Source organism: Cibotium barometz, chromosome 58 (assembly GCF_041138505.1).
Source record: "Cibotium barometz isolate CiBa-2024 chromosome 58, ASM4113850v1, whole genome shotgun sequence".
Taxonomy (NCBI): Eukaryota; Viridiplantae; Streptophyta; class Polypodiopsida; order Cyatheales; family Cibotiaceae; genus Cibotium; species Cibotium barometz.
This window is the reverse complement of record NC_141103.1, coordinates 32123110-32139213: the sequence shown is the minus strand read 5'-3', so window position 1 is coordinate 32139213 and position 16104 is coordinate 32123110. Positions and strand designations below refer to the sequence as shown.

Below are 16104 nucleotides of genomic sequence, written 5' to 3'. Positions count from 1 at the left end.
TATGAAAAGCCAAGTAAGATCTTGGCAAAGAGTGCAAGATGGTGGACACAAGCTGTGTCTCAGGAATAATCTCATCCACATTGATGAGTTGCTCTCTCAAATCCTGCAGCTTGTTTAAGTGGCTAGACATATCATCTCCTTCATGCATTTTCTGATTTTCCAGCTCTCTTTTCAAAAATGAGATCCGAGCCTCATTACGAGCAGCATACATCTGCTCCAAAGTCACCCATGCATTCTGTGAAGAGCCAGCTGAACGAATATGAGGTATAATAGACCTCTGTACTGACAATGCAATGAGTGACAAGGCTTGTGCATCCCTGGCATCCCATGTCTTCTGAGCATTTGTTCTTTGAACAGGCAATGGCTGCCCTGGAGCCTGTACCTGTTGTCCTCGTCCCCACGAGCACCCCCTTGGGGAGGAGTCTCTGGAGCCAATGGACCTAGACGTGGTTCATCACCACTAACAAAATCCCAAAGACCTTTTGCCACAAGCACATTTTTCAGCATAAAACTCCACAAGTAGTAGTTCGTGCCGTCCAATTTGTCTTCCTTAGACAAATACGTGAATACATCACTCTGCTGTTGATTTGCCATTATGCCTATGCACAATGTTGTACCTGTGTATCAAAAAACCCAATAGCAAGAACCCTGAAAGCAACTGTACTCCACTGAATACAGTTCACCCAAATATGCCTGCACTCTCAATCCTCTAAATGTGGAGCTCAATGCACCAGTGACTGAGTAGAGCAGCAAAAATGGCTTACACAATGCCAAAATGCCCAAAAATTGCCCAAAGTTACTGCACCCAAAACCTTGCAAAAAACCTGTAGATTTCTTTGCAAGAAAGTCTGCGTGTAGATTTTCACAGAGAAAATAAAAATGCCCAATATTCAAAACTTGTAATGCTTACCACAGTTGTAATGTACTGAGTAGGTTGTGGTAGTTGTACTGTGCAGGTACAGTCGACTGGTACTGTACGGAAGCAGTACTGAAGCTGGGCGAGCAAGTACACTACGGAACAGGAGAAGAAAATGCAGTCGAATGCACTGCAGGTACTGTTGACTGGTACAAAACAGGTACGGAACACCAAATGCTGCTGGTCGCCTATACTGACAGTTGTACGGCTGTCTACGTAGGTGTGTACAGAAGACTGTACGGAGCAGGGCGACCAAATACACAACAGGTACATGTCTGCAGTCGACTGTATGCAGGTACAATACGGTACTGAAGGCGGCGCTGACTTGTACGGAAGCACAGGTGTACGGAAACAATACAGTAGCTGCTGTCGGCGCTAACTGGTACGGAAGACTGCAGTGTACGGGCTGTTGCTGGCGAGGCTGTACGGTCAGTGCAGTACGGAAGGCTGCAGTGTACGGGCAAGGCAAGGGCAGGCCAACGATGCTCTGATACCAAATGAAGGCCTTGGACTGTTAGGGTTAGGGTTTGGAGGTGCTGCAAACACAGGCGTGGAGAAGCAGAGAGAGAACACGACTCTTTGTGTGTATTCAGATAATGATGTGAAGTACAATAGCCACATAATAAAGTGACCTAAAAAGATGTGTTCACATGTCCGGCCATAAAATGTGCCGGGTGGACCAAAACACTTATAAACTGCTTATAAGTGATACTAAGCTAAACTAGGGGAAAATACCTCCACTAACTGAAGTAAAAAGTGCCCCAGTAATCTACTGATGATCACTAGCACTCCTCTGGGTGCATACACAGCATAAAACCCAACATGGACAAGTGTCTACGATTCAGACCACTAGACTTGACCTTGTTGGTACAGGACTAGAAGACATGAAGCACACGTACGCGGATTCCGAGGAATTCGGTACACAGTGGGAACAGGCATTGGATGCCACAGGACCATGCCATTTTCTGATACGCGATGGTTGGCTTTTCTACAAAGGCCGACTATGTGTCATGAAGTCATTCCGGGTAGCTCTTCTCCATGATGCCCATGACGCCATTACAGGTGGTCACAGGGGCATGAATTCGACTCTGGAGAAATTAGAACGGCAATACTATTGGCCAAAGATGAGGCGTGATGTGTTTACATATTTACAACGCTGTGACATTTGTCAAAAGGTGAAAGCTCCTCGTGGAAAGAAGATAGGATTGTTACAGCCCTTGCCAATTCCTGAGGATCCTTTCCAGGACATTTCGATGGACTTTGTCACAAACCTGCCTCCCAGTCCGAGTAAGCGTAATACGCAGTGCTTAACTATTGTTGATAGGTTTAGCAAATTTGTTATGCTTATTCCTTGCAGGGCCAATGTGACCGCCGAGGATGTTGCCCAGTTGTTCATTCGGCATTGGTACCCGATTGGCGGGATTCCTAGGACCATAGTGTCAGACCGAGATGCCAAGTTTACCAGTCATTTTTGGAGGACATTGTTTGATAATTTTGGTACTAAGTTGAATTTTTCCAGTGCATTCCACCCACAGACAGATGGCCAGACAAAGATATACAACCAGTTGGCCTTTGATGTGCTGCACGATCAGCAAGGTAAGTGGAAATCGTTTTTGCCATTAGTTCAAGCTATTTTGAATGACTCTTTTTCTTCAGCTATTGGCAGGACTCCATATGAGGCAGCGTTTGGAAGACCTTTCCAATCGTTGTTAACCAGGACTTCGTCTTCAGTACAAGAGGCGAACAGAGTGACGGAGTCTTACCAGGAGATTTTAGAGTCAGTAAAGGACAGATTGGCTAAAGCGCAAGAGGCCTACACTCGACAGGCCAATAAAGACCGAAGGGATATGAAGTTTTCGGAAGGAGATTGGGTGTATCTTCGGATTATGAAGCAAAGATTGAAGCAAGTGGGCAAGCGATGCCCAAAGTTGTCTTTCAGGAGCTTCAGACCTTTTCCCATCCGGAAAAAGATTAATGAGGTGTCTATGCAGTTAAAGCTACCTCCGAGTTGGACTATGCACGATGTATTTCATGTCAGTTGGTTAAAGCCATATGCAGGTCCACCTCCTTCAAAGGTCAAAGACGAAGCGGAACCAGACATTGTGAATGAAGCAGAAGTTATGGTTCCAGAACAAATCCTTCTGCACCGTTTCAAGCATGGCTCAGGCCGAAGACTACGACAGTTCCTCACGAAGTTTCAGGACCGAGGAACCCATGAAGCGGTATGGCTCGACAAAGAGTTCTTCGAAGACTATCCGGCGTTATTGACGGATTATTTGGAGGATATGCAGCTTCCGTCGAGTTAAGCGGAAGGGGATGTCACGTGCAACCCGCACTTGGATGCCACGTAGACATTTCTGTACAGAAGGTGCAGGACCTGGGATGGTGAACTGGTCCCATGTGAGCCCAGTCCGGGACGAGTCAGCCAGGGATCCATCTCAATCGTCCGAGGTCAGGTGTGCATTGTCCTGCACATGAGTCCAAGGTCAGATGTGCACTGACCTGCACATGAAGCAGTGCCAATCCGCGCTGTGAGTCTCCCTCTAGAATGATGTCAGTGGTTCTGTGTATCTGGTATGACACCGGATGCCAGATCACTGAGTAGATTATGTTTAGGACAAGGGGCCAACCCATAGGGCTACCCCGGAGCTTAGTATGGGCATGGGAATGGTGTGAAACCATCCCCATGTGGGCCAATAAGGCCCAGGCTGGACCCACCAGCCATGGAAGGGCTGTAGGACAGTCCTAAGGCAAGAATAAGGCTATTTTCAGGAGGTTACAGCCTTCATAGGGCTGTAGGGCAAGTATGGGGCAGCCCATACAAGCTGCCCAGCCCATGGATTGTGGGCAAAGGCTATGCCCAGCCTTCTAGAAGCAAGTGCCTGCCTCCCCAGCTTGCTATGGAATTTACGCAGCATTTATTAGGATTTTTGGAGCATTTAATGCTGAATTTACTCAGTCGTGGGATTTTTCTGCTGGCCGCCTGCTCTTATACTGGCCGATTGCTGCTGCTGAAGAGTAGTATAAATAGGAGAGGTCCACAATCCCATCAATCATCTCAGTATTCACCAAGAGCTCAAGCCAATCAAGGGCTAGACAAGCCAAGGAGATTGCTAAGCAAAGGGGTGGACTTCTGAAGGTCAAGGGCCGGGATTTCCCAGCCAAGAAAGGTCAAGAATTTTGTATTTGTTTTCAGATTTACATCATTCTAATAAAGCAAATACACCATCCGTGGTGGGGGCCCTACAGAGGGTAATTGGGACCCAATACTGTGTCCTTCTCCATCTCCCCCTTCTCTCTCTATTTTCTGCACATCTCCTTTCAGTTTGTGCGTTAATTTCCGTCGCGAAAAGAGTGCTGATTTCTGAGTTTTGAAGTTACCGATCTTTCTCCGAAGCTTCCACATATTACAACCCATGTGAACCTGCTACAATTATCCACAATCAGCATTAAATACAAGGCTCCTCCCAAAGATAGGGTCTGCATGGGCCCACATAAGTTAGTGTGAACCAGCTCCAAAGGTTTCGAAGCCCGCCTGGTAGCCTGATTCGGAAAAGTCCCTATGTTGCTTCCCACGAATGCAAGAACTGCACATATCATACTCTAGCTCGCCAATTTGCCTGTCCCTAGCGTGCACATGATACCAATGTCATGTGTTTGATATGATTCATCACTTAGGGTGTGCAATTGAGAAAGATGAAAGAACGCACATAGGCATTAACACAATCCCACAACTGTACCTCAGCCTCCCGCTCTTTAACTAATAGTGAAGAGTCCTCCTTTGTCGGATCTGGCCCTAAAACACCAACCGTGACGAAGTCAGCCTAAAGATTCCAAAACAGACTCCATCATCACCTTCCGAATGCCATGGTTGTTCCCGTCTAACTATCGGTCCATCGGGAACGTCGAGAGAGGGGAAATCTTCACATGTTTCTCCGCCGTCTCGAGCAAATCTGCCATCTCGAGGGTTCACATGGTCTTGTGAAGGAAGGGTGGGTGGGAAAAAAATTTGAAGAAGAGGCTACACTTTGCTGCAAGGTGGCTAGCAATGACGCCCACCTTTAAGCCGCTTCTCCATGTCCCGTACACCCAAATATTCTCCAATCAGCACCAAAAACAGCAACCACTAGATCTCTCACTGTTTCCAAAGATTCAAGCCACCTGGGACTCTGATACCATGTCGAAATGTGCAGTGGTAAAGAGGTAAAAATAAGAGAGCAAAAAACTGCAGAACAGCAAGAGAGGAGAGACGGTGTCGAACTCTACTACATGCACAAGTATATCCAGTACAATGAGTGGGGGGGGGGGGGGGCAAGGCCCACAATAAATATGGACTGGGAGCCAATCGGCCAGTGCATAACAGGCCGACAGCCCACAACTGGAAAAAGTCCGGTCGGCCACTAAATAGCAAGTCGGCCAGTAGAAAAATAATGGGCCCCACCTGAGCAACCAAACCTAAAGACCGACAGGGGAAAATCAGCACCCCCACGACTCGAAAAACTGGGAAAATGAACAATGGAAAAAAATGGAGAAAACCTCACGGGCAGGCACACCCACATCACTGGCCCTCACCCCCTAAAGTGTAATATGGTACAAACTGGAGATGACTGCTAACATGTCCTGCAAGAGTTGCAAAACTTGTGCCACATCTCGCTCATGCTGCTCTGCGGTCCCTGAGAAGATAAGGATGTCATTAGGAAGATGAAGACGCCTAGACATCATTTTATTGAATGTTGTTGGTGTATTGGTGAATCCAAAGGGTATCACCACAAATTCATAATGGCCGCGCTCAATCCTAAAGGCAGTTTTTGGAATGTCAGCCACAAAGATATGAACCGAATGGTAGCTTTTCTTAGAGGAAAAATTTGCATCAGAGTCGTTCTAGGATGAACTCTATTCTCGAAATGGAAAATCTATTCTTAACTGTTAGCTTATTGAGCGCCCTGTAATCCACATATAAGCATGCAAACTTATCCTTCTATTGGACAAACAGAATGGGAGCGGCAAATGGGGAGAAGCACGGTCAGATAAATCCAGACCAGAGTAGCTGGGCTAACTGTTGCTCTAGCTCACTCTCCAATGCCTTAGAAAGGCGGTAGGGAAACTTGCTGAGAGGCTCTGAACAAGGAACCAACTGTATGCGATGGTCCTCAATCTACTGAATGGGAGATTGTGGGAGGTCGTCTCGCAGCATGATGCTACTGTATTGAGACAAAAGACTAGCCATCCTTTGCTACACTGTAGGTGCTATCTAAACTACATTGAACTGAGAGTGAGCATATAGTAACGCACACTCTGATCCTTTTCTGATGGCTCATTGGACTTGAATGTGAAAAATGAGTGGAATTCCAAGAATGCTCCGATCCCCGCAAATCATGATGGGCTCAGGAAAACCTTTAACGATAGTGAAAGTGTCCTGTCTCATCAGGAAGGAGTGCATACCATTTAAACCACTATTTCTCAAGAATCATGTCACACCCTAAAAGAGGAGAGACAATGAAATCCTATTGGAATGTTGCCCCCTCAACCTAAAACTCAAACTGCTGAGCTTTATGAGAAATGTGTGTACGTAGACTAGGAGTAAACCAATCCACATCTAGATGATAAGGAACCAATGTACAGCTCATCTTATTTGCCAACTACGCAGAGATGGCATCCTCAAAACTACATGTGTCAAAGAGGACAATGAACTAATGTCCCCTTGCAATGCCATAGACATGGATGAGAACTTTCGTCTTATCCCTCAGCCTCACCCTCCTACTTATCATCAAATACCACTAGTGGGACTAAATTCAAAGCGGGCAAAAGCCGAACGGCATTAGAGGCTAATGGCAGAGGTGTGGATGGAACTACTACGGTTGCTATTATGGAAGTGGATGCCTTGGCAGACTTTTCCACCTGCAACTTAGTGCAATCTTTCTTCCCGTGTCCCACAATGTGACAGAAGAAACAACCATTTTCCGTCCTGTACTGTGTCTGTTCATCCGACTGGAGATAACCTCCAGTGATGCTCTCCTTAGCTTTTTCCTCAGGAGTCTTCTTGGACGTAGTACCCTTCCTATTGCCCGATTCACCCTGAGAAGTTTTCTTTTGGTCCTTTTGGTCTTTGTTGTTATGAGCCCCCTTACCCTCGATAGATGACTGTTGTTGAGAGGCTGATGGCAGAGGTGTGGATGGGACTACTACGGTTGCTACTATGAAAGTGGATGCCTTGGCAAACTTTTCCACTTGCAACTTAGTGCAATCTTTCTTCCCGTGTCCCACAATGTGACAGAAGAAACAACGGTTCTCCGTCCTGTACTGTGTCTGTTCATCCGACTGGAGATAACCTCCAATGATGCTCTCCTTAGATTTTTCCTCAAAAGTCTTCTTAGGCGTAGTACCCTTCCTATTGCTCGATTCACCCTGAGAAGTTTTCTTTTGGTCCTTTTGGTCTTTGTTGTTATGAGCCCCCTTACCCTCGGTAGATGACTGTTGTTGGGACTTAAGGGTATACTATACCTGCTTGGGCTTACCTCCATTCAGCATCAATTCCTAATTCTCAACAAGGGTCTGTGCCTGTACATAAGTCTGAGGCTGAAAATTCCTAACTGGGTACCTAATGTTAGTGTCTAAACCTCGAATGAACTAGTTGAGTTTATCTTCTTCCGATATGCACAACTGTTGGGCCATTATAATGACCTTGTTGGAATAGGTCAAACAAGGGAACCACCCAAAGTGAGTTTGTAAAACTCGTCCTTAAGATTAGTCATATACTGTGGTGGAAGAAAACGGGCTTTGAGGTCAGCCACCAAGGTAGTCCAATCAAATTGGAATTGGCCTATGATGGGGTCTCCGTGAAGAAGTGACCAATGCAGCCCCACCAAGTAACAGCTTCCCCAATGAGTTGGGGTGCTGCCACATGGACTTTTTCTTGTGGATCTGTAATTTTAGCTAAAGGAAAATGCGCTTCAAATTGATGAATAAATTGAGTAACTGCAGCATGATCACACTTAACATCATACTTACTAAAATCTAGAGAGGTTCATATGACGGTAGTGGTAGAGGCAATGGAGGACAAGGTATTCGAAGCCGTCTTGGGGAGGGATACCAAAATCTGTGCCATCATCTGCTGATGCTAGATTTGCACAACCTTGATGCTGGATTTGCACAACCTCCCAGTCAAGTCTTTACTAAAACTCTCAGTCAGCAGCTTCTCGTCGGCACTGTTCTTCCTCATATTTGAGTGTGGCTTTCTTATCTCGTTGTTCCTCCACACGTCTCTGTTCTTTTTGTTCTTTTTGTTCTTTAACTCGCAATCGTTATCATCTAAAAGAAGCCCTATACATTGGACTACCCGTGAAGGGAAACCACCATAAAAACCGGCAATATGCAGAATACTGAAACTCTTTTATTAGCATCATTAAGTCTATAAAGCTTATACAGCATTTACCGACCAATGTGGGACAAGGTTTAATCTAATCCACGACAGAAAATGCAGACATCCCAAAGAGTAGATATCACCACCACAAATTTATTGATACTCTACGAATTCCATATTTATTTCCCAGAACAAGCTAGTACAGGCTTAAACTAAATACTAATGCAAGGCATCACCCCCGCTGGGGCTAGATTAAGCATAGGTCCCCTACAGTTCACCTCTCTCTGTCAGCAAATGAGACCAAGACTCTTTTGGGAGACTCGAAATCCTTCCAATTGAAGAAACTACTGTTCTTTCCTAGCTTGGCAAGGCTTATGAATTTGCAGTCTTTAAATGCCCCAAGGACACTGATCATGCACTCAAGGGTGGCAGGCCCCTTCTCCACTCTCTAATTTTCTGTCCATAACCCCAGAAAGAGGAGACGATGTACAAGGCTTTTTTTTTTGCGCCCCCCCCCCCCTCTTTTTTGATTGAGAAGTGTTAACAAGGACAAGCCCACCACCTGTAAGGGTTCGGACTCACAGCCTTTTGAGTGTGAGCTAAATACACACGAGCCCACCTTGACTAGTGTACAGGGTTGTACAACAACCATACAAAAGAAAACACTGACAACCCAACAAAATGTATTATGAAGAACTTTTAAAATTGCAGATAACCAAAAAACTAACCTGCTGTGTGTTTATGTCCACTCCAGAAAGCCAACAGCCAAAACCAGGATGTGAATGATACCAACCCACGACCATCTCTGGTCTACAAGATTGACAAAAGCACATCATGTGGTTTTCTGTGCAAAAAAATACAATATGCTAATTCTGACCTAAATCCTTGATGATGTGTGGATTTCAATCATACTGCCAGCTAACATTATTTTAACTGGATAAGAACTTGACATACCTTGCAACACAACTGAGGACAACATACCTGCCAGTCTGCTTCAGCATATCAAGCATTTTGGCCTGGAACACAGCGTCTACAGCCTCAACACTAACCCCTGTCCCACTCTGGGGCATGGCAAACACATCCACAACCCTTACAGTGTATTCATCAACAAACTCTCCAAGCATTAGCCCCATCACCTCCATGGGAACTCCTGCTCTGCCTGTGAGGTAACAGACACAAGCACCAGTGAGAAAGGTGCACTGGACAAAGCAAGCTTTTAAGCCAACCAAAGTTACTCAAACCCAGCAGCAAATAAGAGTCCTCCATGCATCCACGTCCATCTATCCATTCATACATGTGTGTATAAACCCAGCAACAGATAAGACTATGTCCCTCCATCCATCCACATCCACAGCCATTCATCAATTCACAGATGTGTGTATTTTAAAGTACACTCATACATATCCTACTCATAGATGGAGACTTGGGAAGAAATCCAAAACCCTACCAGAATATTTAAGAGAAAATCCAAAACCCTAAGAGAAAAGGGAAAGGAGAATACCATGTTTGAGCATTTTGAGCAGCGCCAGCGACGAGATGTAGACCTGCTCAGAGGTGTCCACGAGAGGCGAGTCGGGGTGGGGACCACCAGCACCTCCAGCCCCGCCTCCGACGCCTGAGAAGATGCGCTGCAGTCTCTCCATAGCTGCGGGAAAATCTCACAGTGAACTTGCGAAGGCCCTTTGGTTGCTCGCACGAAGAGATCGAGCGCCCTGCAATGTTCCAAGCTTTCGTGTAAACGAATCCTTCACTTTATAGCGCTGTATACAAGTGAGAAACCCTGGGACTTCCACATTTTTTTTAAAGACTAACTCAAACACTAATTTTAAAAAAACAACTTGCCACATGCTTTACTAAGAGGTTTACCTTATTAGTAGCGTATACTAGTACTCAACCCGCGCGCGTTGCTGCGGTATGTAACAACGCGTGGGTATGTAAAAGACATTAAGAAGTGAAACGCGCCGGAATACAGGTTAATTGAAGGGATTTTTTCTCTTATTTTTTAAAAATCTAGGATTTCTCTTTTCCTTGTTCCTTGGTTGTCCATGGTTAATAGATAGATATATTATTCATAAAATATTCATATATTTAATCTCTTTGTGTGTTGTATATTTTAGTTGTCTATGGTATCGCCCTAGAGCTTGGGGAGCATCCATGTGGCCGAACCCATAGTATAGAAAAATTTTATCAAAATAAAAGTTTGAAAATTTAAAAGGATATTCAATTTTACACATTGCAATCCCACAATTGTAGAAAAAATGAGAAAATAAAAGTTTTTTTTCTCGTTTTTAAGACGGGTTGTGTCATAAGTTGTTTTTTTTTTTCACCACCACTTAACACTATATGATGTTCCAAGTGCCTATATGCCATGTATCCCCCTTTTTCTTTATTCTAAAAAACTCTCTCATCTTATGGGCCATGTTTCACCACCACATAGTACTATATGATGTTCCCACATGGATATGCACTATGTATCCCACTTTTTCTTTATTTTTGAAAACTCGGTCTTGTCTCATCAACCGCTCCCCCTCACACTCGAGCGTACGACCTCAGGGAGCTACCACAAGGCCAAGCCCTTGCTATGTCATGTGACGATTTGGCAATTATATTTAGACCAATTTTGCACTCATGTGCTGCTACGGCACTACCCCCACCTGTGCATAGTATGCCCCACCCTTACACTTCTACCACATGGTTCAAGAGAGGAGATACAATGTGAATAAATAATAGAGTCGAGATAATACAACCTTGCTAGCTAGTTGACCCTTTCTGGTGCAAAGCCAGTTTTCACAGTAGGTCAAGCGCCCAACCATGTTTCCCTCCATCACCTCCCCCAAATGACCCTCCCCAATGTGTCCACTTCGAGTTTGCCTAATATATGTTTTAGGCTATTGCAATCGTGTTGAATGCAACTTGTGTAACACCCCAAAAATTTACATTTTTACATAGTTAAGCAGCTTAACTATGGGAGCCAGGACCTATAGTGCTTAACTGACCCAAAAAAAGGTACACTATTTTTTATGCCAGATGGGTTAAGAAACACTAGATGGGTTAAGAAACACTATTTTTTATGCCAGATGGGTTAAGAAACACTAGAAACGTGTTTCGGAAAAACTTTGGACAGTCCCAAATTTTTTCCCTAAAAAATAAAATGAAAATTTTTAAAATTTCTCAAACTTGTCTATGGCATCTATAGGACCTTCCAACACCCCATATTCACATGCACCTACGATCTGAGCGTGTATTAGAGGCCTATTTAAATGATAGCGCATCTATCGAGCTAGGCGCATACCCACCTACACTAGGCTCAGGACCTTCGATCAGAACCTAGTTTAGCATTGTACAAGGACCTGCACTAGGGGCCAGTGATACATCGTCAGATTTCAAGTCAATGGAAGGATCCCCAGAAGTGAGAACTCTAACCAAGCCTCACCAGTCAAGCCAACTACCAGTCTTTTTGACCACGTAGCTAGCTACCTCAGAGGTTCGACCTCAACTGCTACCTCTGAACCAAATCTTACTACATACATAACACATGATGAAGGCATTGAGGTAAACTCCAGAGAGACACTTGGTGTACTCTCATCGTTACAAGCACGGAGCATTCACATTGATATCCCATGTCCATACAGCTTCTGTTGCACCTACTGCAACTCTGACCATTGAACCACCCCCTAACAAGTGCTTATGCCTGATCGTAGAACATTAGAAGAAGTGTAGGCAGTAGAGGCACTAATCTAGGCTACTAGAGCAAAGGAAGAAGAGACTTTTCAAGTGGCACAACAACGATTAGCAGCCCACTATGCCTAAAACGAGAACCAAGCCAGGACTACACAAGTACTGCACACCAATAGTCTCGATACAAGCAATAGCATTGAGTCTACCTCGAGGAAAGAGCTAAGCTTGCAAATCTTGCATCAACATCTTCTCACAAATGATTGGGAGTATGACGCATGAACAGAGAGATTTTGGTACATGCCAAGCTTATGGTGTTAGTTGGGAAGGGATTGTCCAATCAGTATCTGGGGCCATAACAGAGGAAGAATGATTGTAAGGTATCTGCAATTGCATATATAGGATCATTGAACATGAAAGGATCCAAAGACCTATGGTGCAAGTCGGGACATCTAAAGTAAGGTGTCCACAATAAGCGAAATGGTAACACCTCATGTGAGCCTAGCGGATCCTACTTTTGTAGTATCACCCAACTATACCATGGACCAATCCACATCTTCTAACCCACAAGGCCATGCAGGGACTCAAGAGCATACTAGCATGAGCTTTACCTTCTTAGATCCTAGAGTTGTCCCCACCCAAGACACTGCTAGTACACTGCTTCATCCAATGGTGGTAAGCACCACACCACCATGTATGGCACCTATGTGGACTGATGTATTATTACATTTGAGCCACATGCCCACGGTTACCATGGTAGCCACCACCACTTCACACATGGACCCCCCTGCACCTGGCATATCTAGTATTGCCATTCCTAGAGGAGACACATCTCATTCTAGTGCACCCATGAAACATCCCTTCCCTAGAGTGAGTGTGCTACCAACTCCTTCTTACAAGACCGGCTGCACTTAATGCCCACATGACTAAAGCACCTATATATGACACATACCTTATGCAGCACGTCTATCCCCACTAGGGTTTAGACCAATACATCCTCATGTAGTGCCATGTGTTGTACCTCCACCTACTCCTATCATTGCTCCTATTATGCTAGCACCAGCTCTACCCACAAACCCAGTTGCTTTTGCATAGGCCCTGGCAAGAGCGGTATAGCAGAGAGCATAGCGCATGTTGTTGTGAGAGATGGTGGTCGACATAGCCATGGAAAGGCGGCCCAAATAGCCAAGCTAACTCATAAATTCACTGGAGATGGTGATCCTAGGAGACATTTGGAAGTTTTTAATCAAGTGTGTGAGGCGTTGGGAGAACAAAATGAGATTTCCAAGATTTATGCCTTTAGTCTAATATTAGATGGTAAGGCTAGTGATTGGTATAGAACTCTCAAGGTTGAGGAATGTTTGAACTTCACCCCTCTTAGGAAATTGTTCTTGAAGAAATTTGTGCGTGAAGGAGTCTTACAAGGTATAACTTCATATCTGGACAAAGCCAAGAGAGAAGAAGAGGACTCGATTAGAGATTTCATTAGCCATCTCAAGCATTTGAACTCTTGTTGCCTTCCGCATAAACGCTATTTGATTTGATAGATTCATATATGGGCTTAACCCATGAAGCAATCTATAATGGCTTAGTCATTAGAGGGATCACTACATGAGATGAATTCACAACAAATGCCATCCAACTAAAAGATAATATGATGGTCAAGGGAGCCAAAGCATCAGATTCTAAATATGTTGCTTCCGAAGTCATAGGACATAGCACTTCTACAGTTAAACCCCTTGCTAAAGGTAACACTTGATGAATTTCACAGATTTCATGAAAGAACTCCAAGAGAGAATGAAAGCCAATAGATCCCCAGAAAACGTGCATATATATCCAAGGAGAGAGCTTCAATGATGCTCAATCTGCCAACAAGGACATTTGACCAGTGAGTGTCCAGTCCTAAGGGCACACTATAATGGAAATTGTACTATTTATGGACGTTATGGTCATGAGGCTTCACAATGCCACACACATTTGCAAGCCCTTGCTAATGCTTCCAGATCTAAGTAGTTACCTTTACTAGCTCCATCATAGTCATCACAAGCCATCATTCCTACTGCAACACCTTAACCCAATGCTAAGAAAAGCACAACCACCTATTGCAAGGGGGATTTGCAATGCACAAAAAGTGTTGTTATCTACACCAATTTTGGGACCTCAACCTCCACCCCTGAGAATCACGCCATTGAATCAAATAGATTTCAAGGAACCTTTTGAGTGTCTAGAATATGAGGTTGACTTGGACAGTGCCTCACATGTCACTAAGGATTCCACAGAGTTTTATCTTGACTACTATGTAGTTGATGCAAGAGGCGGAGTCAAACGAGTATACTAGCTAGCCGCATTAGGAAGAGGTTGAGACATCAACTCTAATGTCAAGAGAATGCCTCTTTAATGCTATCATTGTTAAGGACCACACTGAGTCTCTGAGTGTTCCATCAGAAACCAGCCAATCACCCAAGTTGCATCTTTCATCATGCCACCTGCAACATGTAATCATTGTGGCATAGATCATTAGATCAAAGATTGCCCAATGAAAGTGGTGGTTGCAAATCAGTAGAATGGTTCTACCATCATACCTCTCAACATGATTGGAGTGGGTGGTCAAACTCAGAGATCAATTCTGAGAAATCCTAACCTATATATGAATGCAATAACGAGACTCATGGCTCAAAACACACCTATTGTGGAAAAGAAAGTTGAAAACCAAGCTACTTTAGTAGAAGGATCTAAAAAGAAGAGGGGCCATAGAAGAAAGAAATCCATAAAAGGAGGCAAAATAAAGAAATCCATAAAAGGAGGCAAAATAAAGAAAACGGAACGAGTGAACTTGGGAACACCTGACAAACCAGTCTACATGAATGATATTAATGAGGATTCCGATTTAATGGACACACACGCTGGTTTTGAGAAAACTAGAGACACTAAAACAAAAACTAAGGAGACCAAAAAGAAAGGGATGCAGGTCCTCAAGAAACCAAACAAAGAGAAACCTGGTTCATACCTTGACCCTGCAAAAGAATTGGAACAACTTCATGAGCTCAAGGATATGGTCACACATACTCAGGAGCTAGAACCAAGACCAAAACAAATAAACATCTCTGACATTGTGCATCCAAATAACCTAAAGTCGATCGTAACCCACAAAGCCTTGGATATACCTAGTGTCATCCTTGAGCTTAGTGAGAACTCACCTATCCTAAACATGGATTCTCAACTTTTTAAAAGAATATGAACCCTGAACCCGTTCAAGAGGTGGAAACTCCAATATCACCAGCAGCTTCATATGGTAGAGAGGTGACGGGTACTTGCTTGAACATACCTAATTTGTTGGAGTTCATGGCTTCTGAAACAAACATCGCAATGACTACACCCTCTTTTTAAATGGAGAACTCAATATAGAACTACCACCATTTGTAGGAACCCACAAGACTCAACCCTACTATGGAATTTTGCCGACTCAAGTTATAGAAGATCCAAGAACCCAAGTAGAGGATGAGTACGCCAAATCAATGGTCAAAATTCCATTGAAGAAATTGGGTTAATACTTTGAAGGTGATGAATCCAACGCATTACTACCATTCTCACCACTAAGGGCATCACAGTAATGGGAGTCCTTGATGGTGGTGCAGGAGTCAGTATAATCACCAAAAAATGTTGGGGAAAAATGGCGAAACCCAAGCTTGAAGTCTGAGACATTAAAATGGCTGATGGTACTGTTATCAAACCAATGAGAATGTTACGTAATCTTAAGATAAAGGTGTTGAAACATCGGGTGAGGTATACGTTCATTGTGATGGACTCTTCAAAGAAACTTGATTCTTATGAAATGATCTTCCTAAGATCATTTATACGTGAAAGCTAAAATGGTCCATGATTGGTCCAAAAACCATGTTTACCTACAATTTGATGACTCCAATCCTTAGAGTCGACCTCGTGACTGGTCACATACACCGAATGGGTAGTGGTGTGGTGGACTATTTGACTAGAGATCTGATACTACCATCCATTTGACCCCTTTGCAAATTGCTATACTTACAGAGAAGAGACCGATGTAGGGAAGGACCCACCCTACAAAGATGCTAAAAAACAAGCTATTAAGCTTGAAGATGATCTAAACTAGATACATATGATGGCCACAATTGATAAT

The 16104-nt window shown here is 44.0% G+C and overlaps 1 protein-coding gene across 1 annotated transcript in view; it reads right to left on the bottom strand.

The window, feature by feature from the left end:
• LOC147606167 (26S proteasome non-ATPase regulatory subunit 14 homolog) overlaps positions 1 to 10043 on the bottom strand; it is a 36003-nt gene extending 25960 nt beyond the window's left edge. The window contains exons 1-3 of the mRNA XM_086792356.1: positions 9778 to 10043; positions 9258 to 9435; positions 9005 to 9086 (exon numbers count right to left, since the gene is read on the bottom strand). Coding sequence (XP_086648482.1) covers positions 9005 to 9086; positions 9258 to 9435; positions 9778 to 9919 — 402 coding nt within the window. The 5' untranslated portion in view covers positions 9920 to 10043. The remainder of the gene's footprint in view (positions 1 to 9004; positions 9087 to 9257; positions 9436 to 9777) is intronic.
• Positions 10044 to 16104: the final 6061 nt, after the last annotated feature.